The sequence below is a fragment of the Solea senegalensis genome, linkage group LG8 (genome assembly GCF_019176455.1).
Source record: "Solea senegalensis isolate Sse05_10M linkage group LG8, IFAPA_SoseM_1, whole genome shotgun sequence".
Classification (NCBI taxonomy): domain Eukaryota; kingdom Metazoa; phylum Chordata; class Actinopteri; order Pleuronectiformes; family Soleidae; genus Solea; species Solea senegalensis.
This window is the reverse complement of record NC_058028.1, coordinates 9,528,133-9,553,005: the sequence shown is the minus strand read 5'-3', so window position 1 is coordinate 9,553,005 and position 24,873 is coordinate 9,528,133. Positions and strand designations below refer to the sequence as shown.

General features: G+C 40.8%; 1 protein-coding gene across 1 annotated transcript in view; it reads right to left on the bottom strand.

The window, feature by feature from the left end:
• Positions 1 to 23,209, bottom strand: part of LOC122773539 (neuroblast differentiation-associated protein AHNAK-like) — a 46,193-nt gene extending 22,984 nt beyond the window's left edge. The window contains 11 exon segments of the mRNA XM_044032300.1: positions 85 to 744; positions 777 to 1,052; positions 1,131 to 1,193; positions 1,233 to 4,609; positions 4,882 to 5,123; positions 5,352 to 5,545; positions 5,725 to 5,884; positions 6,462 to 6,587; positions 7,136 to 7,243; positions 9,442 to 9,494; positions 22,972 to 23,209. Of these exon segments, the coding sequence (XP_043888235.1) occupies positions 85 to 744; positions 777 to 1,052; positions 1,131 to 1,193; positions 1,233 to 4,609; positions 4,882 to 5,123; positions 5,352 to 5,545; positions 5,725 to 5,884; positions 6,462 to 6,587; positions 7,136 to 7,243; positions 9,442 to 9,494; positions 22,972 to 23,029 (5,317 nt within the window). The 5' untranslated portion in view covers positions 23,030 to 23,209.
• Positions 23,210 to 24,873: the final 1,664 nt, after the last annotated feature.

The window sequence follows — 24,873 nt, the reverse complement described above, 5'->3', positions numbered from 1 at the left end:
AAGTTTTCCTTTGGGCAAAGACAAGTCCACATTTGGCATTTCACATGAGGCATTTGCAGTACCTCCTTCCAGTTACTTCTGGACCTTCAAGTTTTCCTTTGGGCAAAGACAAGTCAACATTTGGCATTTTCATGTGAGGCATTTTGAATTTTCCTCCAGTTCCTCCCTCCAGTTCGACCTCTGGACCTTCAATCTTTCCTTTAGGCAGAGTGATATCAACATCAGGAGTTTTTATGTGAGGCATGTCAAATTCTGGACCTTCAATCTTCCCTTTGGGCAAAGAGATGTCAATATTTGGCATTTTCATGTGAGGCATTTTGAATTTTCCTCCAGTACCTCCTTCCAGTTCAACCTCTGGACCTTCAATCTTCCCCTTTCCCGTTGGAAGGGAAATATCAACAGAGGGCATGCTGAGATGGGGCATCTTAAATTTTCCACCTTCCCCTTTGAGCTCCACCTCAGGACCTTCAATCTTTCCTTTGGGCAGAGAGACATCAATATCTGGCATTTTCACATGAGGCATTTTGAATTTTCCTCCAGTACCTCCCTCCAGTTCCTCCTCGACTTCTGGACCTTCAATCTTTCCTTTGGGCAGAGAAACATCAATATCTGGCATTTTCATGTGAGGCATTTTGAATTTTCCTCCAGTACCTCCTTCCAGTTCGACTTCTGGACCTTCAAGTTTTCCTTTGGGCAATGACAAGTCCACATTTGGCATTTTCACATGAGGCATTTTGAATTTTCCTCCAGTACCTCCTTCCAGTTCGACTCTGGACCTTCAAGTTTTCCTTTGGGCAAAGACAAGTCCACATTTGGCATTTTCACATGAGGCATTTTGAATTTTCCTCCAGTTCCTCCCTCCAGTTCAACCTCTGGACCTTCAATCTTTCCTTTAGGCAGAGTGATATCAACATCAGGAGTTTTTATGTGAGGCATGTCAAATTCTGGACCTTCAATCTTCCCTTTGGGCAAAGAGATGTCAAAATTTGGCATTTTCATGTGAGGCATTTTGAATTTTCCTCCAGTGCCTCCTTCCAGTTCAACATCTGGACCTTCAATCTTCCCTTTTCCCTTTGGAAGAGAAATATCAACAGAGGGCATGCTGAGATGGGGCATCTTAAAATTTCCACCCTCTCCTTTGAGCTCCACCTCTGGACATTCAATCTTTCCTTTGGGCAGAGAGACATCAATATCTGGCATTTTCACATGAGGCATTTTGAATTTTCCGCCACTACCTCTTTCTAGTTCGACTTCTGGACCTTCAATCTTCCCTTTCCCTTTTGGAAGAGAAACATCAACAGAGGGCATGCTGAGATGGGGCATCTTAAATTTTCCACCCTCGCCCTTGAGCTCCACCTCTGGACCTTCGATCTTTCCTTTAGGTAGAGTGATATCAACATCGGGAGTTTTTATTTGAGGAATGTCAAATTCTGGACCTTCAACCTTTCCTTTTGAAAGAGAAATATCAACAGAGGGCATGTTGAGATCGGGCATCTTAAATTTTCCACCCTCCCCTTTGAGCTCCACCTCTGGACCTTCGATCTTTCCTTTTGGAAGAGATTTTATTCCAAAAGAGGGCATTTTGATTTTAGGTTTTTTCAGTTTGATCTTTCCGCCCCCATCTAACTCTACCAATGGAGTTCTTACCTCTCCTTCTCCATGTGGAGGGCTGAGGGAAACGTCTCCCTTGGGGCACTGTCCTGATAATTTGAAGTCACCAGTCTTGGACTTTCCACCAATTCTGGGAAATGTAAAACTAGGCATTTTCAGAGAGACGTCCGGTAAATCAAAGCTGCCCATGGAAGAAGGCCTAGCTCCTCCTGCTTTGAGAAGTTCAACCTCCACATCATCGCCTTTAGGTTTTGTGAGTGCTAATTCTAAATTCACCTTCGGAGCTGTGATGTCAACTGTTGGTACTTTAATGGAGGGAAGTTTAAGGGATGCATCTGGAGCTTCTGCAACTTTTTTCTCAATGTCCGCACCTTTTAACTTAATTGACTTGGATGGTGGTAAAATATCAATGTCTGGCATCTCAATCCTCTTTGCTTTGATGTCTGGGCCTTCCATTTTAATATCACCCTCTGGCAAACTTACTTTTGGCAATGCCGGCCTTTTAAATTTGCCCCCTTTTACCTCAGGGCCTTCAACATTTATCTCACCCTCAACATTTCCCTCTGGCAGTGAAATGTCACCTTTTAGTTCAGGTCCTCCAATATCAACATTGCCCCCCTTTGTTTTTATGGTGGGGAGAGCGATATTAACTGAGGGCATGTGGAACCTTCCTCCTTTGTCACCATGACCCTCAATATCTACATCTACCTTTACTTTTCCTTTAGGAAGTGAAACATCAATACTCTGCATTTCCAGCTTTCCTTTAACATCAGGTCCTTCCAATTTTACAGTGTCCTCTGGCAGGTTCATCTTTGGAAGTGAAACATCAAATTTGGGCATTTTTAACGTTCCTCCTTTTAACCCAGGACCTTCAATACTGAGGTCAACATCTGCCTTTCCCTTGGGAAGTGAAAGGTCAATGTCTGGCATGTTGATGTTTCCCCCTTTGAGTCCAGGACCTTCTATATCAACATTTGGTCCTTTAGGTTTCATTTTAGGAAGAGCTATGTCAACAGAAGGCATATGGAACTTGCCTCCTTTAATATGATGTTCTTCAATTTCAATATTTCCTTTACTTTTTGGGAGTGAAATATCAATGTCTGGCATCTCAATCTTCTGTCCCTTGATGTCAGGGCCTTTAATTTTGATATCACCCTCTGGGAGACTCATTTTTGGCAATGATGCATCCAATTGTGGCATTTCAATTTTTCCCCCTTTTCCCTCAGGGTCCTTGATATCAAGGTCGAACTTTAATTTTCCTTTGGGTAGTGTAATGTCACCTTTAAGTTCAGGTTCTTCAATATCAACATTGCCCCCCCCTGTTTTCATTGTGGGGAGAGAGATATCACTATCTGGCATCTCAATTGTTTTGCTTTGGATGTCTGGCCCTTTAAAATTTAAATCACTCTCAGGAAAATTCACCTTTGGCATTGAAATATCAAATTGTGGCACTTTTATCTTGCCCCCTATGCCTTCAGAACCTTCAAAATTTACATCACCCTTGAATTTCCCCCCTTTTCCTTCAGATGTCCCAATCTTTGGTAGTTGGACATCTAGTGAGGGCATTTTCAACTTCCCTCCTTTTACAGATGGACCCTCAGTGTCAATGTCACTCTCCATCTTCACTTTTGGCAAAGATAAATCCACAGATGGCATCTGGATCTCACCTCCACCCTCATACATGGGGCCCTCTCCTTTCCCAGCATGCCCTTCTACTTCAAATTCTCCCTCAAATTGGCATTTCGGCAGAGAAATGTCAGATGTGATTTCATATTTGTGTCCTTTCACATCAGGACCCACAATGTTGACATCCGTCTCCCCTGTTTTAGGGACAGATATGTCAAATGATGGTAATTTAAATTTTCCTTCCCCTTTAGTATCAGTTTTGGGCAACTTGATGCCTCCCTTCATCTCTTCTATTTTTATGTCTCTTTCTGCTGGCTTCATCTTTGGGATAGATATGTCAAAATTTGGCATTTTGAACTTCCCGTCACCACCAATATAATAATCCATGTCGACATCTCCACCCTCTGCTTTCACCTGTGGGAGTGAGATGTCAACAGGTAAATTGAACTTCCCTCCACCCTCTGGACATTCAATAGTCACATCTGGTGATCCCATCTTGGGTACAGAGACGTCAACCTTTGGCATGGGAATTTTTGGCCCTTTGAGAGTGCCCTCCACCTCATCAGGCAGTCTTTGCCCAGTGTCCATTTTCAAATTAACTTCAGCCATTGAGATGTCAATTGTAGGCTTTTGGATTGTGGCCTTCCCAGCTCCTTTATACTCTGGGAGCGAGACGTCGATGTCAGACTTTCCTTTCACTGAAGGTATTACAAAAGATGCAGCATGTACTGAAAGATTACCCTCCACTTTTGGTTTTGTGATATTAGCTGCAGGGAGAGTGGTCTTCTTCCCTCCTTTGATTTCTACTTTTGGAGGTGTTATATCAACGCTGGGCATTTTCACTCCTTCAGCTTTTACCTTGATGTTAGCATCTATTTCGTCAGAATGATGTGAGAGTCTGACCTTGGGTAATTTCAATTTCGCCATTCTGAGCTTTGCATCTCCTTTGCCCATATCTATATCTTCTTTTTCCGCACCTGCATCACCTCCTCCTTTGATGTCAATTTTAGGAGCTTTAATTTGTGCCTTTCCCTTTCCAACAGGCAAAGATACTTCAGCTGAAGGGAACTGTAAATCAGGGGCATTTAACTTAATCCCCCCTTCCTCCACATCCATGCCTTTATTACCAGACAATCTAAACTCTGCAGATGGTGGCTGAATGTTCACTCCTGGTGACCTCAGCTCCATAGATCCAGTTTCCAAAGCTGAGCCTGACTTTGTGTGTTTTGCCTTCGGATAGGTGATTCCAAACTTGTGTCCCTTTTCTTTAGTTTTCACTTTTGCTCCATTTATCTCAGTTGGAGAAATATTCATCTGTCCCTCAAGTTGTCCTGTTTCCACTTTTCCTCCTTTTGCTTTCATTTGGGGAAACCTGAAAGAATGGTTAAAGAGAAAATGAATAAAAGCCCAAAAGGGTAAAATTTGTTGATATGTATAATTATTTATATATATGTATATATACATATATGTACTGTATATTTGAACTACAATACACCCAATATTTAGTGAATTTACCCAGTGTGGGATCTATTAAGTCAAATTTAATCTGTATCACTATTACATTACATTGTTCTTTAGAACCGTTGTAACTATGACAATTTAGAAGTTATGAAAAACCAACAGATGATCACAATCCAAGCCAACCTGATCTTCCCCTTTGCCTTTCCCATGGCTGCTTCTCCTACTTCTCCTTCTGCGTCAGTCTTTACATTCCTCCTCTGTTTGAATTTGGGGAGAGAGAACTCCACATCCACATCACTCTTCTCCAGCCTGGGAGGAGATCCCTCTATCACCACCTCCTCCTTGTGCTTCTCTTTCAGCCTCTTCAGACCAAAACGTCCACCTCTTTTCTTCTTGGCTTTGAATGGCTTGGTTCCCTTTACACTCTATAATGCACACAGCCACAGTGATGAAATTCAATAATGTTGGTATAGTTTTAGCGTGGAATTTGTTGTCAAACAATTTAACAACTGAATATATAAGCAAACTACACATATCTTTAATTGAGAATAAAAAACATTGGCCTAAATGTATTTATTATTATTTTTTACACTGGACCTATTTTTAAGTAAAAGTTGAAAGAGGTTTTTTTTATAAAGTATGTATTTGATTACCATTTTGGCCACCTTGGCTTTGGGACCTTTGACCTCCACACTGGGAACTCGAGGTCGCACATTGACCTCTGAATTGGGGATGGTCCTCTTCAGTAGGAAGCTGACTTTATATGGCTCCGCACACTGCAGGATCTTCAGAGCATCTTCATACCTCACATTGTCGAAGTAGACCTTTGCACTCAGCAGCTGGTCTCCTTCACACCAAAAAAAAACAACATTAAGAATTACTGAGTCCAGCATTAGAACCTGTCAAAGTGTTTAACAAATCTGGTGGTTTGTTTGGTATCATCTTCCACTCAAGGAGAATAATTTCCTGGGAAAGTGCAAACACTGACACTTACACTTTGAATATATTGTATGTGATTGCAGGTACCTTGCTGGAGACTGAGATGTTTGGCAGCAGGAGAATCTTTGAGGACATCTTTAACAAAGATCCCTCTCTCTCCTCCACCAGTCACACTGTAGCCGCTGGCTCCAGCCTCTGCCTCCGTTTCCACCACGATTTCCATGGACTTGGTGGCTTCGTCTGCACTCTACAACACACACATAGGCACCTTATCACCAAGAGATTTTTACTTATTTATTTTTGTGTTGATTTTGCATCTCAAATAAAAGAGGTGAGTTAGGTCTTAGGCTGTTACTAATATAGTCACAGTGGGGACACAGTTTTCCACATATTCAACTGATCGGTGTAACTTGAAGAAATGTCGCATATAATTGAATGGTTCTATCAGTTAAGGATATATGCTACTAAAGTGCAGTGTTGCTCTAACCACACATTCGTTTTAAATAACACGATTACAAGATTTCAAAGCTAGATATTATATAAAATATTAAGATATAAGATATAGATGTAAAACATACCATCAAAAGAAATGCAACACTGGACTAAAGAAATGAAACCTGACTCATTGTCTACCACTTTATTCTCCAATATGAGGGTCACGGGGCCGTTGGGGCCAATCATCTTCATGTTCATGTCATAATTTTAAACTTTTCATGGATAAAACATCACAGGTCAAACAGATTCAGTAACTACTTATACAAAGGAAGGTACCCAATGACTTCAGCCTAAAAAGTCACATTAACGGTATTTGTTTATCAGCTTACTGTCTGTTCCTCTGTGGGATTGGAGTCCATCTCTGGTTGGGCCAGTTGGCAGGACAACTCTCTCAGGTGACTTCTCTTCTGACTCAACACCTGTTTCAGCTCAGCATGAAGCTTCTCCCTCTGCACCTGCACAGGTAACAGTCTATACTGTAAAATCATATTATCACTAATTAAAATTCAAATTCAATCTCTGTGCAATATATAGAGCAAACATTATAAAATTCCGGAAACACCATCAACAAGTGTAAAAGAATTGTACTAATGCAATGCAGATTTGTTTATAATCTCAGTTTTGTGTGTTAGCATGCCAACTTACCAACAATGAGGAATTTAAAATAATGTTTTCTCGTGTGTGTTAGCATGCTAACTTGCTAACAATGACAAAGTTAGCATATTATGAGCTTGTTATCATTGTACTGCTATATGTTAGCTTGCTAACATGCCAACAAAGTAACATACAATCATACAAAAGAGTATATTTTTGCCATTCAATTTTAGCTGTATATTAGTAGCTTTTCTGTTTAGGGGCATTCGTTCCTTAGACAAATTAAGAACAATTCTACTGCATGCCACAAATTATAAAATTTTTTAAGCACCACTTGAGAGGCATGTGTGTTATTTCAAGTGCCTTTAAGGGTGCGTAATAGATTTAGGTGTGCTTGAATGTGTCTCACCAGTCTCTCGGGGCTCTCCTGTTCACCTGCGGAGCTGCTGTGGTGAGGGTTGCGTTGTGGGCAGGTGGGGAATCTATTAGAAGGGGGCGACCGCCACTTGTCTTTTACCTGTCCACAGAAGATCATGTTAAGTCTCAGGCCCTATCCACACGGCACCAAATGTAAACAATCGTTTTCTTTGCTCCTTCGAAAATTCTTTCCATACATATGGCATCGTTTCAGAAAGTGTCCATCTATACTGAACCCCCCATTGAACATACAGTACATAAAAAGTTATTATAAAGCAAACAGGTTAGTTAGTAAAGTTAGTGACTTTTGTTTTTCTTGCAAAAAGCAACTAGCGACAAATCTAGCGCCTCTCTGGCATATCAACTTAACTACTACTAACTACTACTAACTACTTTCAGAGAAGAAAATCGCCAGTTCTGCCCCATGAGTCACCTTCATCTAGCTGTATTTACTTCGGGATGTGCAGTACAGCTGACCATGTGGAACAATCACTCATCTGTTCATTCAAGTAAAAATAGTGTCTGTAAAAATATATTCAGTTTTCTCCTCCCCTTATATTAGGATTCGGTGTCACTGTTAATCTTAACTCTTATTTTTTGTCCATGTGTCTGAAGTCGCTGAGGACAGAACGTGTTCTATTGATATCTAGTAGCGTCTTTTCAGGATGACTTGAGTTACTTTTCATTGACAGTAGTTGGCAACACAGTCAAACAATCTCCACACACAAGAGAAGGATGCTGATAACTAGGACGAAGATAGGGACAGTGAATGCCAGTGCAAGACTTATGACATCATTGTTTTCTCCGAGACCCATTTTCAAAAGATTGTCAGGTCGTTTCAGGTCTCCCAAAACAGTTTCCGTGTGGATGAAACACCACTACATTAAAAACAACTACACATATTCACCTACACCTGTCTCTGTGAGGACTGGCCCTCACTGGCCCTGAAATGTTCATTGCGGCGGAGCTTTCAGCACAGTTTAGCCTTTAACTCAATTAGATTGCCTTTTGCCACTGCAGCCTGTGGGAGAGTGCAGACTCTAAAAAGCATGAGGTTCATGATGTGAATTGTCTTGGACTGATTTAATAACTGCTGACATTCTCAGGATGTCAGAGATTCACTGCTCCACAGGAGAAAACTGGGAAACTCCCAGCTCCTTAGTTTGAATGCAGTGTTTATTTTCTGCAGCAATAAAAAAAAGGAAATATGAGCTGTGGGTTTGTTATACTCGGGGCTGCTCTGTATGCTGATCACGTGTCGCTACATTCACTTTACTTGCCAACACTTCAAGCAATTAACAAATTACAACATGCCTTTTTTTCCTGTGAAGAAGATTTATTAAAGATCTGTGACTGCACTGATTTCATTTTCCCCTTTTTTATTCTTCAGGAGAGATATGCAAGTAAAAAAAATAATGCGTCTCAAGATGATTGAATATTGATTCCCACACATATACAAAGATTTAGTTGTAAGTAATTCAAACTGAACTGGTGTCAGGTTCTTTTACCTGTTTACTGTTTTTCTGGAGGAAACATGTCAGGTCTCAGCCTCCCTTATCTCCTTCCTTTGCCTCCTTAAACTCTTGCATGGTTTAACTTGTGTAAACATCCTGTTCTCACACTTCACCTTTTGTCAGACCACACTGCGGTCTCTGACACTTGTACCAAATATGCATTTCCAGTGCTGGCTGTGAGTGAAATTCCAAGCATAATAATGAGCTGAAATCATGGTTGGGAGTGCAGGAATATCAAATAGTTCTAATTCTTGGTATTTTAAACACGATTATAGTTTTTAATCAACAGAGCTATTTGATGTTATATTAAGTTAAGGCATTATTTTAAAAGTGGATATGAGCACAGTGTTTTTTCAGCACAAACATTAAATTGAATGATATAAAGCGCACCTCAGGCTGGACAGAAATATTTAAGGATTATTACAAATACTATCACTTTGATGAAGGTGACACTGCACCTGGTATAAAGGCATTAGAATGTTAATATTACTGTATCATATAAAGTTTGAAGACTATCAAAGATCAGCAATTAAACCGACATGAAAGAGTGGAAAAGTCATTACAGATTTAGTGCCATAGATTTATTAATATACTACACAGTTTATTAAAATAAACATTTCAGTGTCATGGTCATAGATTCAACTTCAGTCAAATCAGAGATGATCAGACACATTTGATTTACATATTCATCTAAAAGAAAACCTCTTCACGTCCTCTTCTACAATTATTTCTGCCAAAAGTATCTCTATCTCTCAGATACTACAACCGATCTGTGTTTACTTACTGCAGAATCTCTGGTCTGACTGAAGACATGGCTGTCCTCTTCTCTCTCAGAGTCTGAAAAAGACAAAACATTTTTATATAATTTTGGATGATTTTAAATGCTTAATGCTTTAACTGTAACAATCATAGTACATGAGAGTCTACAAAATGAAAAAAAAGCTGAATACGTTTGACAGATTTTCTTACAGACGCACAAAAACATAAACACACTTTTCTAACACTTTAACACGAAACAAATTAAATATGACAGAAATAAAGTTAACAGTGCTGAAAAAACACAGATGAATCATTTCATTTTTTGTTTTTATTTACTTGTTTACCTCTGCAGACTATCAGTCCCCATGTGTTGCCTGTTATGCTCCATGTCAGTAACTAATTTGTAAAACTTAAGGATATAATGTGAAGTTTCAAATGTTAGACCCTTTACTCTCAGTTTGAAATGACATCAGCTCACAATGTATCCTTGCGCATATATAAATTAAAAAGCAACATATGACATCTGAATTGTGGGAGAAATCGCTCCGATTGGAGCCTTTTTAATACTTAAGTTAATTCTATCCAAAGCATCGTCCATGTAAAGGACTGACATTCCTGTCAGAACATGCCTTGTATCATATAACAGTAAATCAGCCCCAGGCTTGTGCATGTGGAGTTTAAGCGTCTGATACAGTGACGTGGCCGTAAGTCTGAGGCTTCTCGGACGACAGTCTTGAGATTCTTTCCATGGTCGTGGTCAAGCCTCTGCAGCGAATACCCGAGGCCAAACCACCTGCACGAATCCTACTAGAGGCCTAATACTCTAAACACAGTGACAGTGGCACCTTATCACAATATACAAAACTTTTATATCAAAGTCTGCGAGTGTTTAATGATTTTGTTTCATATCAAAAACATTAAGAAACTGTGTGACAAAAAGGGAAATGGAAAGAGTAGAATTGGTAGACACTGAGATACTCTAGATTCTGACAGCAGAAGGTAGATAAAAGTTGACAATATTAACTGAACTAACCACCAGTCATTCTAGTACACACATTGTTATCCGTGCTCAAACAAATCAGTTATCTAGACACATATTTGAAAAGCAGTAATGTTGTTGACAGGAGTGAGTGATGCATCATTACACGTGATGCACGTTTGTGAAATTGTAAAGAGGAGGAACTACTGTCGATGAGATGTAAATTGTGTAAAAGACTCTGCAGTTGAATATGCAAAATCTGTGGGCAAAGGAAAAGCTGATGGGACTGCCTCCTTTACAGTTTTGCCAAGCATATTTGAGCAGGCTTTTGCTGCACACAAGTAGACGGTTCATGAGGAGAGCAAACAGACACAAACGAATGACTACAGTCCATCTGCTTCTACAAGTTCTGCCTTTGTTGTCTCACTCTGCTGTAATGCAAACCCTCCACCATCACCACCAAGACTTGCTCTCAGCGTTGATTTTTGCCCCTTTGTGGCCAAGCATCAAAGACTCCCACCACTTTCATCTAGTGGATTATTTGTTTCTTTGCCAGTCTCTCCTGATTGTAGTGTGTGTAAAATTGGGTGAATGTGAGCCGCAGTTCAAAGCTCATTTAGGTCATTTTCACACCTAATAGTCTCTGCTAGACTCGCTACGATTGGGGACTCGGTTCAATTGGGGGTTGCAACATTTAGCCGGTCCGACTTCGCTTTCCCACGTTCGCACTTTAGTGAAACGAACTAAACCTTTTGAATAACATATTCCCCTCCTCGCCTGAGGTGGTGCTGCATCAAGAATTACAGAAGAAGAAGACAAGACGAACAATGAACAAGAAAACTCGCTCATCTGTTGGTTAATGCAGGGCAACTTCTGTTTCTTTTGTGTTTTCCCACGATGCCTTGTGTTATAATCCACTTCCTACATTTCGTTCACTTGAAGTGCACCAAGACCTAAGTTTTTAGGCGGACCAGAGTTTGCCTCTTTGATGCACATTCACACATTCACACACCCAAACCAACCAGACTTTCTGAGCAAACAAACTAGGGTTCAATTAAGAAGGGCTGGTGTTAATGCACCCTTCAGACTATTCAATTCAGTTTTATTTGCATTGTGCCAAATCACAACATACCTAATCTCAAGACACTGTAAATAGTAATAGTAAATAAGGCAGAAACCTTTATAATATTATAGAGAGAAGAGAAACCCAACAGTTCACACAATGAGCTAGACACTAGATATCAGTGGAGAGAAAATACTCCCTTTTAACAGGACAGAGAATGTGCCTTGGCTGGTTGGGGTGAAAGGGAAAATGGGGGACAAACGAGAGGTGAGGGACAGAAAGTAAAAGAGAGACTACAAAAGCACTTCATATATAGACGCAGTCCATTTAGAATTAGAGTCAGTAGTTTAAGTGAAGAGTCTGGTGAAGATGAGGAGGCTCCTCTCTTCTCACTTTGCCCTCTGTCCATCTGCAGCACAACTCCGCTTGTTTGTGAATCACTTGGCTCTCTCTCTCTGTCACTGCGCTCCCATTCCTAACTGGCCTGCCTTCATGTGATCATTTAAAAAATAACCTGTCTTAGCATAGCTGTTTGTGTGTTGCATGTTTATTTTGGTGTATGCAAAGTGGAAAGCCCATCTGTGTGTGTGTGTAGGATGCGTAGAGTGACAGCGTGGATGGCGTTCCTGTTTGGGTGTGTTGGGCGTATCTGGTGTCCGTCAGGTCGCGGGGAACACATAACATGCATTCCCTGCTGTCCAGCCATCGCTACATTGGACACAGAGGAGCAGAGACAGGCTTTAATGGAGCAGAAAAAGGTTTTGAAGAGGTGGACACATTCTACATGAAGGGACGTGTCATGAGAGCAACTTTTTATCCAGATAGTCCACTGTGGAGTTCTTGTGATTTAATTATGACAGTTTTTATTCTACTGATTGGGCTAAAATAAGCTTGCCTTTGGAAATGAGCAGATCTGCTCAATGTAGTTTAAAGGGCCACGCCACCCAAAAAATAAACAGCCTTTTATCAATTTCCATAGATAAATGCGTTATTTGATCATCAGACAGTGGATCTGAGAGACATGTCTTATGCCCACAACAACAGAGGAAGTTGGGATTGAAAAAAATAAAGTCAACATCCTTCAAAGAAAATAAAAGCCCTACACTGCTCTTTACTGTGTTTCTGTCAAGTTCTATGAGTAAAAGATTTGGTCAAATTTAATCCGAGTCTATAATCGAATGCCAATTAAGCAAACGCAGCAGCATCAAAATGGTTTTAAGTGTATTCTTCACTCGACCTTTAATAATAAAATGCCCTGAAATAATAATAAAACAGTGACCTAATGTTTCTTCTGGTATATTATAAGGAATGTGTGTTTTAAAAAGTTGATAAACTAATTCTCCTGGCTGTTTATAGGCTCAGCCTTTCTAATAAATGTTTGTGCTGAGTGTTGTGCATTTCATCTGGTGCTTTAGCAACAACAGGTTCAGTCGATGCACTGCAGCAGTAAGTCAGCGGTCGTCACAGTAAGTATGCATTTGTTTCTGCTGTGCTTCACTGACGTACAGATCACAGACATCAGGGCAAATGCAGTCTCAATCATTTTATCCGTCAAAACATTTCCTGGGCTGTACGTCTACAACTGTCACTGCACGTTTTAATATTTCCGTGTAATCAAAATATGACTGTAAGCAATCATTAAAAACATGTGCAGGTTTGCACTTGACAGCAGCTTTTAACTGCAGCTCCGTGTGACAGAGGAACAGACGGACAGCAGCAGGTGGAGGAGGTGGCACTCCCTGCAGAGAGAGAAGGAATGGTGGCATGGCAGAGGATGAGGAGGAGGACGTGAAGGTTTCAAATGCCTCACAGCCCAGTCTTATTATAGACCAGAGTCATGTCTGCAGGCCTGCACAGGCCTGACCCGGTGCACATGGACCCTCAACCTCCTGCACATGTAGGTGTAGAATAGTGAATAACTTTTAAAGCAACACCATGCAACTTCTGAACCCTTTAAATGACACCTGCACGATCATTTGAATGGTCACTGACTTGAAACACAGAATGGAGCCTCTTTCACTCCCACTCTGCAGGCAAACCTCTGTCTGTGCACTATAAGGACGGTTAGAACAGAATGAGTGTTACTTCATGAGCATCAGAAATTCAAAGTGCCAGACTCAGCAAGTTCAAAAGTAATGCATAATGCATAAGTCAATTAAAAAGTCATAAAATCATCTGCTTTTATGTGTGTGCTAGTACCTGCTATCGCTGTGTTCACTTCAACGGTAGTGTGCACGAGCCATGGTGATGCACTGAAATGAATCTGGTTGGGCAACCACATCAGAAAAACCCAGATAGTGTGCACATGAGTGAGCTGCATGACTTTCAACCCTCACTAATCACACACGCACACACACACACGCACATACACATGTCAAGTTTCAACTCATCAAACCACTCAGCGATCCTTTGAGTCCCATCAGGATAGAACTGTTTTCACAGGTGATCAACGTGATCCCTAAGAGAAACTTTGTTGGCAGTGACTTTGTTCGCCATCAAGTTTCCAACTGAGAACAGTACATTTACATGGTAGGCCAATGGCCGAGTAGTGTGACATTGTACTAGTGTGACTACATTACATTACATTACATTACATTACATTACATGTCATTTGGCAGACGCTTTTATCCAAAGCGACTTACAATAAGTGCATTTCAACATTTGGGTACAAACAAGAGCTAGAAGTAAGTGAGTAAGTGCTTTCCACTACAACGAAAGATGACATCAAATGCGACATAACAGACCACAATTGAGGACGTCTAGCAGCTCTTTTGTGTCTCAAAGAGACGTCAAGCTTTGTATGAGAATAGACTTTGCCTTGACTTCCTCTGGATTTTTACACCAATCGCAAGGAAAAGACTGTCATGGGTGGAGCTACCCTGACCGTACTGTACCATATAACTCCCCCAAGGAAAGGGGACCAAAGAATGGAACAGTCAGGGCTGGTTATTTTGGTAATATTCCTAATGGAAACACAAAAAAATACATACTGTACTGTAGTGAACTGAACTGTTTCACACATTGTAACAAATGATGTCACCAGTATGTTATATACTGTATCTTGACAGACACGACCACAGACTGTTGGGATCAGTGATCTGATCAGCTGAATCATAGAAAAACTTAATGAACTGAATTATAATGTTAGCATAGCATAGTATTTTGTAATACTTGTTTTCTAGGAAGTTGTTCTTCTTCATTTGTGGAGTAAGCTTCCAATTCTAAACTTAAAATGTATATTCTGGCAGAAGATGGTAGCCTCCATATTATAAGTCCTTGCCTAAAGTACACCTAAAGGGCTTATTCCAACGCTATTTAATAGTAATTTAAAAGAGTAATCTTTTTTTTAAAAAAACCTGTAAATTACCTGTAAACCTGTCCACAAACCAAAATGATTCAGTTTGAATGATTACTTTGTTAAATGGAGCAAGGAAACCAGAAGCTATTTAAGAAGCTCAGAAATTTGAAAACTGATTAATCTATTATCAAAGTAGTTGACGGTTCATTTTGTAATTGATTAATCATCAGCGTTTTGGCTGAGATTAGCACAGTGCAGACGGTGAACTTGTTAGAGATGAACATATTGTAGCGCTGCAGCCATGGTGGATTCCTCCATCAATAACCAGTGACAACACGACACAGTGAACCTACATGAACAACACCCAGTGTAACACTATTATTGATGTTGTTATTGACTCAGTAATGACAGAAGTCAAGTGTTGGCTGATCTGCCTGTCAAAGAAAAACATTTCTGCCTTGATATATAACTGCAGCTCTGAGGCAGCACATGAAGACAGCTGAGAATGAGAGGTTGGGATTTACCCATTGGCTGAGGCCAAATATCAATAAAAATAGGTATTCTCCACACACAAAGTTACAACACACACACACACACACACACACACACTGAGCCCGAGAACATACAGTAACACACTAATTTTAGGACAATCACAAGACCACCAGAGAGTTAGATTCAGGAAAAGCGTTTCTATTCCATCAGACACAGACAGACTTCAGGTTCATCAACAAACAACATCAGCCATTTTAAAGACACTGAAATGCCTAAAGGGCATAAAATACTCATTGGGTACAGTGGCTAGCATTGTTGCCTCACAGCAAGAAGGTCACTAGTTCAACCAAGGACATATCTGTGTGGAGTTTTCATGTTCTTTCTGTGTGTGTCCCAATGTCCAAAAACATATCGATTTGGGAATTAATTTAATCTAAATCTAAATTGAAAACTGATTTTTCAGCTCAGTTTTATTATTTAACAGTTAATTACAAAAATGTCATGGAATGACAACAAAATAATTTTTTCTCTTCTTCAAATCAGTCCATATCTTACTATTTAAAATTGGGGAAGAAAAAAAAAATCGCGACATGGACATGGCTTACATGATTTGTAATTTTGAAAACACAGAATATTCAACCTGTAAATAAACATGTGCTCTGCTGACATGCCACTGACAATGAGACCTTCATCGATTTTCTCTCATTTTCCACAGACAGATGGAGCACTGTTGATTCCTCACCACATCATCATCACAGCGTCTCCATGGAAATAAAAAACCAAAACACATGAAAACATGAAAACAGTTTCACCATGTTGCCAAAGTGCTTGGTCTGGTCTTCTGCTGATACAAGCCAACAAATTCAAGGTTTGACGTGTTGTACATTTAGAGATGGTCTTCAGACCAGTCTGTCCATTAACCTCTGACCTTTGGCATCAACAAGATATTTTATCCAAAGGAACTGTCCCTCACTGGATACTTTTTCCCTTTTTTGGGCATTTTCTGTAAACCCTTAATATGCAGAACAAATCTCTATAGATAAGCAAATTCTGAAATACTGAAATGACACACCTACAGTGTACATCTGTAGGAGTGTAAGTATGGATGCAGATGATTCTTGAGGTTGTAGGCTGTAGCCCGAGACCGCCAGAGCAGAACATTTAGGATGTGTTGCTGCTGTGACCTGATGTCCAAACCCTTTAGATCAATGAGATAGAGCCCAGCACGTCTTTGAGACATCAGATGGACAAAACCAGACGCGCCCGCAGGCGTGACCCTTTGGACAGGAAACGGCCTCCATGTCAACAGGAAACAGAGATGTGTAGGACAGATAAATAAAAACACATGGACGCACACACACACATCTTGGGTCATTTCAGGATAATTATTAGTTACAGACCATTAAACTGATAACATTTGATTAACTTAATCACTTTAATTAAACAAAACAAAAATAAGAAAGCTTAACAGATATGTTAACCCCAGTCATTTGTTTACATCCATTTTCCTTCCTTTCCGTTATTCTATCTGCTCTCTGAGAGATGTGGCCCCTCGTACAAATGTCATGCAGTGTTTCCTCATGAGGCCCCACGCCCCCACCCTGAACCACCCAATCAACTCTTGACCCTGCTTCCTGGTCTAAAATTAAACCCCACCCACATCAGCAAACACCGCCACCCAAAATCTGTCGCCAGGAAACTGCTCTCATCATCCATCATTTCATTTGTGACGTCATTTACTCTCAGCTTGAGGACACACTCTCTCTCTCTCTCTCACAAAGACACACATTCAAGAGCACACTCACACACAGGTTTCCGTGACTTCAGAGGACATTGCATTGACTTACATTAATTTACTACTGACCTAATCCTAACCCTAACCCTAACCTTAACCTAACTTTAAAATATGTCTCTATTTTAAAATGTAGTAATTATCATTACGGGGACTTGATTTTTGTCCCCAAGTCCCTAAATCTGTTTACACAGTTATATTAACATGTAAACAGATTTAGGTGCCCACAACATAAGGAATATCAGGTTCACACACACACCCATCTTCCAGGGCAACATATTGCCTTAAAATAACACTGATTATGATTTCTTACAGTGTCCACAATAACAAAATGCCAGAGGAGTTTGACACCTAAGACTTTATTTGTAGCATCAGATTTAGACCTGTGATCCCAGTGACAGTTTGTCCTGACAGAATTAAATAGAGTCCAGTTACTGGCCTCTGTTAAGTCAAGTCCAGCTGATGAACAAATTAAAACATGCTCATATAAACTTAGCAGCTGCTTCTTTGGCTATTATGTGCAGCTAATAAAGTGTTCAGCGTAGACATCTGCGGCTGTCTTCAAGGTTTGATGATATTCCCAAATAATCCTTATTTGAGTAATTACTGTTGCCGTCTGGTCAGAATCCTCTGAATTATGGTGGAAAAAGAACTTGTTCAGTCACTTAAATCACCTCTCTTCCACTTTCTGGTGCTTGATTTGAACGCCACAGCAGGTTGTCTCGACCATGTCTATATGCTTAAATGGTGATTGGCTGATTAGATATTTGCTTTAATGAGCAGTTGAACAGGTGTATCAAATATATGCAACAAGCTCAGACAGCTTCTGTAAACACACACTAATGTCTGCCCCACTCCCAATTTTCAATGTTTTAATGCTGAGAAAGCACAGACTAGACGATCCAGTCAAGACACAGAACCACACACTTGACATTTAATCAAACTATTTCAGGAGACAAGATTCCAAGGATTTGGGATCAGACAGAAACTAGCGCGATGTCACATGACTTCAGAATGTAGCAAGAACAAAGGTATGTCTACTCAGAGCTGGTGTGTTGTTACACCATGATAGGCATCATGTATTTCTTGCAACTTTTACTTTTACTCCACTACATTTCCTCTGTCTTTGTTACTCTTTACTACCAAATAAAATCAGATGAAGAAGAGTTGGTAATGGTCTGTATTTATATTGAGCTTTTCTAGTCTTGATGGGCTGCTTTACACTACAGTTTTGCCATTCAGCCTTTCACACGCTTCAACATGGGGGTAAGTGTCTTGCTCAAGGACACATACAGTTCAACAGAGCCAGGAATTTAACCCTCAACCTTCCAGTTGAAAGACAACTTGCCCTACCACTGAGCTGACTGTACTTTGATACTCAAGTACAGTAAATGTCATATACTTTAAGACTTTTACTTAAGTAACATAATAAAAAGTGACTTCAACTTCTACCAAAGTCATTTTCTGGTCATACTTGTACTTTTACTACTTCCCTTTCAGGTACTTTAAACAAGACTGTTGGTCCTCAGGAAGCCACTGCCCTGCATGTTTTGGATGTTCCTCTGCTCCATCACACCTGATTCAAATGAATCAGGCGTGTTGCACACATGCAGGGCAGTGGCTTTTCCTTCGGGGACCAGGAGAGAAAACACTGATTCAGAGCTCAACAAAAAGTCTGATATCCACTAATATAACACCAATATCAACACCAACAGTGCCCCAATTACCCAGTACATTATGTAACGCAGTGGCACACATGTGTGGGTGATCCTCTCTCACAGTGATTATCAGCCTCCATGCCCGCTTTGGAGCAGCATACATACCAGGCTCTGAACTGGAGGGCAAACAGATCCAATGACCATCAAACTGCAGCTGTCACTGGTGTGTTATATACTGAAGACATTCGAACTGATTGTGTACTACCACACGCATATCAAGTCATCATTACAACCACACCTGGTTGACTAGATCTCATGGCTCATTGGTTTAAAACAAATCAGATCATTTATAATGATAATGAGGTGTGTTTTTCTAACTTTTGGAGGCTCCACCCATCTGGCACTGCCCAGGCTTTAAGTAAATGTTATGAATAGTGCTGTTCGACCCACGTCTCAGCACAAAACTCTCCTATAAACTCAGTCATAGTGACACACCACACTGCAAAGAGTTAACCATAAACCTGTGCATACTCAAGTGTTTGCGACAGGCATGCCGATATAAACACGAGCGGCAGCTGCCTAACTAAAGCTGCCTTTGCATTTAAACAGCATGCTATTGTTACACTCTCCAAAGTCAGCAATGTGGAGTCAACAGGCTGTTCCTCACTGCTCTCGGCTGCCCCTGAGTCGCCCAGTGTTAAAGGGATATTCCAGAAAATTAAACGTTTTTCAGGAGGATATAAAAATAATTTGAGAACATTTTAGAACATTTAAAGGCACCATTGCAAACATACTGTATACTGTGTGGTGAGGTAAAAGAGACCTGTAACCCCTATTATTCCTACTTCTCTCTCTGCAACAAAAAAAAAACAGCCATAAACTGTGGTATCAGCAGACTGCAGTGTCCTCAGAACTTAATGGACTTTATTAAACCACATCCATCCTACCTTCAATTTCAGGCTCAGTGTGTCTCCTCCAGCGGTTCAAAGGTCTCAATCTCAGCCTCTCTATTACTCCCCCTCTCACTCCCTGTCTTCCTTCTGTCCTGCACTTGTTGATTTGTTGTTGGTGGTGGTGAATGTTAATCTGTTCCCCCACTTTCTGCCGGCAGCCTTTGCCCCCTTGCCACCAGCCAGCCTGTTGCTCCCCTCACTAACACCTTAGGCCTGGCTCAGGCCCATGGCATCTCCAGAAGGGATGTATCCAGCCACCTGATTGGCCAGAGGGGCCGACAGAATGCCCCATATTAGGGCAGCAAGGGGGTGGGGCTGCACGACAGTGATAAAGGAGGGAGGGAGAGAGAAGATAACAAAGTTTGTGACAAATAGTAGACTGTCTGTCTGACCAAAGATATTGACTGAATTTGTGTCTCAGATTCCTGCAGACAAATTCCAACTTGTCAGACTTAATAAAAACAAGCATTATCAGATGTTTCATTTTTAAATTCTGAAATAATCCAAGGCAAAATTTTTGCTCCGTTGATTCATCTGCTGCTTTGTCCCAGCTGACCTCAAATGTGGAATCAAAGAAACAAACAAATAAAAGCCTGACTTCCTTTCTTTAAATATCTGGATGAATGTTTCAGTGAGCTATTTTTATCCAAATGTCTAAAAATACAAAGAGTGAGCCGTGGATCTTGTTTTCTCTTCCTTTCTGCTTGTGTGAGCTGAGCAATGTATGTGTCTTACAGTTATTCAGACTCAGTCCCTGTCACGCAGTGAAATAACTCATGGTGGCGCTCATGTGAACAAAGCAGGACACTCCAGGTCTAAATCATTTTCACAGAGGTAAAAGTGTTCGCTTCATTGGAAGTAAATGTTAATGTTTTTCCCTGCAGCTTCTTGTGAGCGCAATCAAACGAGCAAACAGAATGTGACGTTTCTCATAGACTGAATCACTTCTAAAAAACCACCAAAAGAACATCTACTGAGTCAAAATGAAGTACACGTAAAATATATTAGGCTCATTTATAGTGAGGAACCTCATTATGAGGACATAATTCCCTAGTCCCTTAGCCTAACCTTAACCAGCACAACTAAATGCCTAACCTTAACAAAAACCCAATTCTAAACCTAACCCCAAAACCAGGTCTTCGCCCCTAAAAAGATGTGAGGACCAGGCAATGTCCTCACTCCATATGCTTTATTGTTGGTCCTCACAAAGCCACAAATACATGGACACACACACACACACACACACACCTGATGAAGTCTGTCAGGACAAGGCCTTGTTATCTTTATATTTTAAAATATTTAAAGTGTCTTCACATATATACCCATAACATAGCGCACACGAGCAAACTATACACTGAGCCGAGGTTGAATAATAAGTAAAAAAAAAAACACACGCCTGCATTAAAGTGCCCACACACAGTAAATCTCCATCCAGCCCACAGTGCTGTAGATGAGCAGGACTGCAGTGTCCCCGGCCAGTGAAGCAGGCAGAGTCGGAGCTGTACGCAAAGATGCTGTCAGCGCAGATCAGGCAGCCAGCACTGTGTCAGCTAACATGGTCATTGTTGCATTCCAACTCTAGCACAAAGCCCGGATTTAGATATGAGGAGAGGCCAGGGGCCGGGTCAGGCATGGGGAGGGACGCACGGTGAAAGAGGGGAAGTTATCTGTTTGCAGGGCCCCAGTGTTTTTACCTGGAAGACTCTTCTACCCTTCTGAAAAACACGAGATGAAATCGTCAACGCCAAAGTTTCAAAGACTCATTTACAGTAGCATGAGGTTTTCACGTCAGACAGGTCAGGGCAAATGAGGAGGAGGAGGAAGAGAAATGTTGGACACCAGACCATGGGAGGAGAGGACATTTTGACTGGTCTTCTTTAAACTTTAAATGACATTTTTAGGGTTAAAACTTTAGTGTTAGGGTTTCAAATCAAAGTGTTCAACATACTGAGTCAGAACCAGGTTTCCTGTTGAATTTGACTCTTTTCCATGTCCACACAGAGATGTCCAAGAAAACAAAACTAGAAAGACAACAAAGCTGGGTAATAATAAATAAACAAACATTAACAGCAGCCTATGGTGGCTCATAATAGCTGTGGATTTAATATAGAGATGTTAGTGTTTAGTACATTTCAGTGTTACACAGAGAAAATGGAAAACCATTATCCACATCTGTATTTCATACAGGAAGAAGAAAAACAAAGGGGCGTGTCTGTATGTGCTCGGACATTACACTCATACATCACAACTCATGAACTCTGTGTACATTTCCTGTAACAGTCTATGACTATTTTTGCCTTGTTTTCCAGGTTTGATTGGCAGCTTTACTCCTCCCACCTCGTCAAGCGATTGGCTTCAGCTGTGGGAAGTCTATTTAAACCTAGTGTCAGGAAGATGTGCTGCTGCTCCCTCCCTGCTCTCTCCTGGAGGGTTGGGGCCTTTTAGGCGCTCAACAGCACTTCTATTCTGTTCTGGCTGTTTAGTTTGTCACTAGCTTTAAGTTGCAAATCACACACCTCACCGCTGATTGTTGACTTTGCACATTTTGACTTGACAGTAAATCTACTTTGTTAAAGTGACTGCTGTGTGGTCGTCCCTTCTTTTTTATGCTCTAACAAGCATATTGTGTGAACGATGATAAAACAATGACAGTGAGGGAGTACGCACACACACTCACACACATAACCTAAACAAGAAGTGAAAACACTCTTCAGTGACACAATGCTCGCTTCCTCCCTCGTCTTTGCTCTGACCTGCAGCTCAGTGACCTGCCTGTGTGCTGACCGGACCTCTGGATATTAATAGAGATGAATGTAAGGACTTCAGTCTTCCAAACCTCACAGTGAATATCTTTTATTCACTTTAAATATTAACAGAGTGAGGCTGTAATAAAGGTCCGTTTCATCCGCACTTCCGTAGACTTGTTTAGTTTCCAGTCCGTGTTAATCACTGTGTCTTGAATAAAATGTTTGATTTTTCTTTAAGAAAGTAAAATAACAATCTTTCAAATTTTTAGATGAAGAAATTTCATCTAAATTCTCAGGACCCTGTATATGATCTGTGTGGATGTCAACTCATGTTAGAAAAGGTTACTAAAAAGTCACTTGTTTCATTTTTAACTAACCGTAATATCAGATTGAGATTACATTTAGCCCTGATTGTAAGTAAAGCTGAGGTGTACAGTGGATAATCTATCCATGTGCCAATTTGTCATCTAATCTAATGGATAGATACACAAAACATCTTTCAGTTTTTAGGCCATTAACAATTTACGCCCGTGGAGCAGCTCCACACACGTAAGACAAGTTCATCATCCTGACCTGCATTGGAGGAAGGTGTCCAGGTAACTCTGAATATTCCACGTAGACACTCACACATGGTCAGCGGCAGCAGCAGAAGCGGCAGCAGTGACAGCGACAGTGACACAGAGCTGATGAAGCAGAAGCACCGAAGGATGAATCCACACCTGGGCTGTAGGACAGGGAGCGCTAGGCGGCAGAGCTGGGACAGGCAGGCAGGTGGTGATGGTCGTAGGCAATATGGGGGTTGGATCGAGCTTTTGGGCCCATGGAGTCAGAGCTGCTCTGTCACTGTGGGGCTCACATAGAAAGAAAGTGAGAGAGAGAGAGAGAGAGAGAGAGGGGTGGAGGGGGTTCCAGGGCAGGGGAGAGAGACGGATGGATGGATGAATGGTTGGATGGACAGAAAAACAAAAACAGCAGAAGAGAGGTACTCTGTCATGTGTGTATGGTTATAAAAAACCCAACTATTTTCTTTTTCTGTATGTTTATAGGGTTAGGATTAGGGTCATAGGCTGTGAGGACACATTTTGATTCAAACATTTGTCTTTGCGAGGACATTTTGACCTCATGAGAACATTTTGGCTGAAGGAAAGCTTTTTTTTATAAAGCCTGGTGAATTATGGTTAGGTGAATGAATGATGGGTTTATGCATTTAGTGATGGTAAAGGTTAGGTTAACGGGTAAGTGAATCCATTATGTGGTTATGGTTAATGTGTGAGAGACAGAAGAACAACAGCAGCAGCACACGTTAGCATGAATAGACAGTCAGCAGTTTGCTGTAAAGCTCTGCTCCATTATTTCTGGTGCTGGAGGCTTTAGCTGTGGCCCAGCAGGGCCTTGTTTCAGGGCTTAGAGGGACTGCATGCTGGATATGAGTCAGACACAACCACACCTCACACAGGGCAACACATCCTCTGCTTTATAGTCACAAATAAATTATTTCATTTCACTGAAAAGAATATCCACTGAACTATCCACTAAATAAACCACAGTTTTTGAAGACTGATGATGACCTTTCAAAGGCTTACATTGAGAGGCGTAGGTAGAAAATATCATTCCATTCTCAACTAACAAAGAATCAAAAGACTGGCTCGAGTGGCCCTTTTTTGTCCTACAATACAGCATGTTTTTAAAGTGAGTGTTGATTGTCGTTTTAGTCAGGCTTCCTTCTTCTTACAAACGATAGGTGATGAGTTGATGGTGTAGAAAATAAACCCCTCAGTTAGGCAGGCATCAAACCAAGCTCTGCAGTAGCTCGGGAGAATGTGTTCCTGCTGAATCTCCACAGAAGAGCAAAATTAAACTTATATAGATTATCTAGCATTATCATTGTAGGCATTGCATGTTCAAACACCCGCCTTTCTCCCGTTTCCTTGCTGCAACGTGTACTTGAAAATCAAGTTGGGCCTGGATAGACTATACTGTCCCATGATCTATAAAGTTTGGACAATATCACCATGTAGTCAAACAAGAGACATCTATACCTCCTTAACACACCATATCCAGGACAGACCCTCAAGCTTGCTGTCATATACAGGATGCATATTGTAAAGCATATGGTCTCACTGTCATGTGTCCAGAATACCCTCGTCTCATGTTTACTTATTAATGTCCATACTTAATACATTTCAGGATTAAACATTAACCGTGTTAATGTGTTCTTCTAAGTCAACTTCATGATCTCTAATCTAACAAATTTGTGATTTCAGCCACACACACACACACACACACAGGTTTCCATGACTTCAAAAGACATTACGTTCACTTACATTCATTTCCTGGAGACTTACTTTAAATTTAACTATAATTACTACCGGTCTAACCCTAACCCTGACATGTTTTCACCTTAAAATGCAGTAATTTACGTTATGGGGACTTGATTTTTGTCCCCATATTATGACTGTGTCAACAGATCTATGT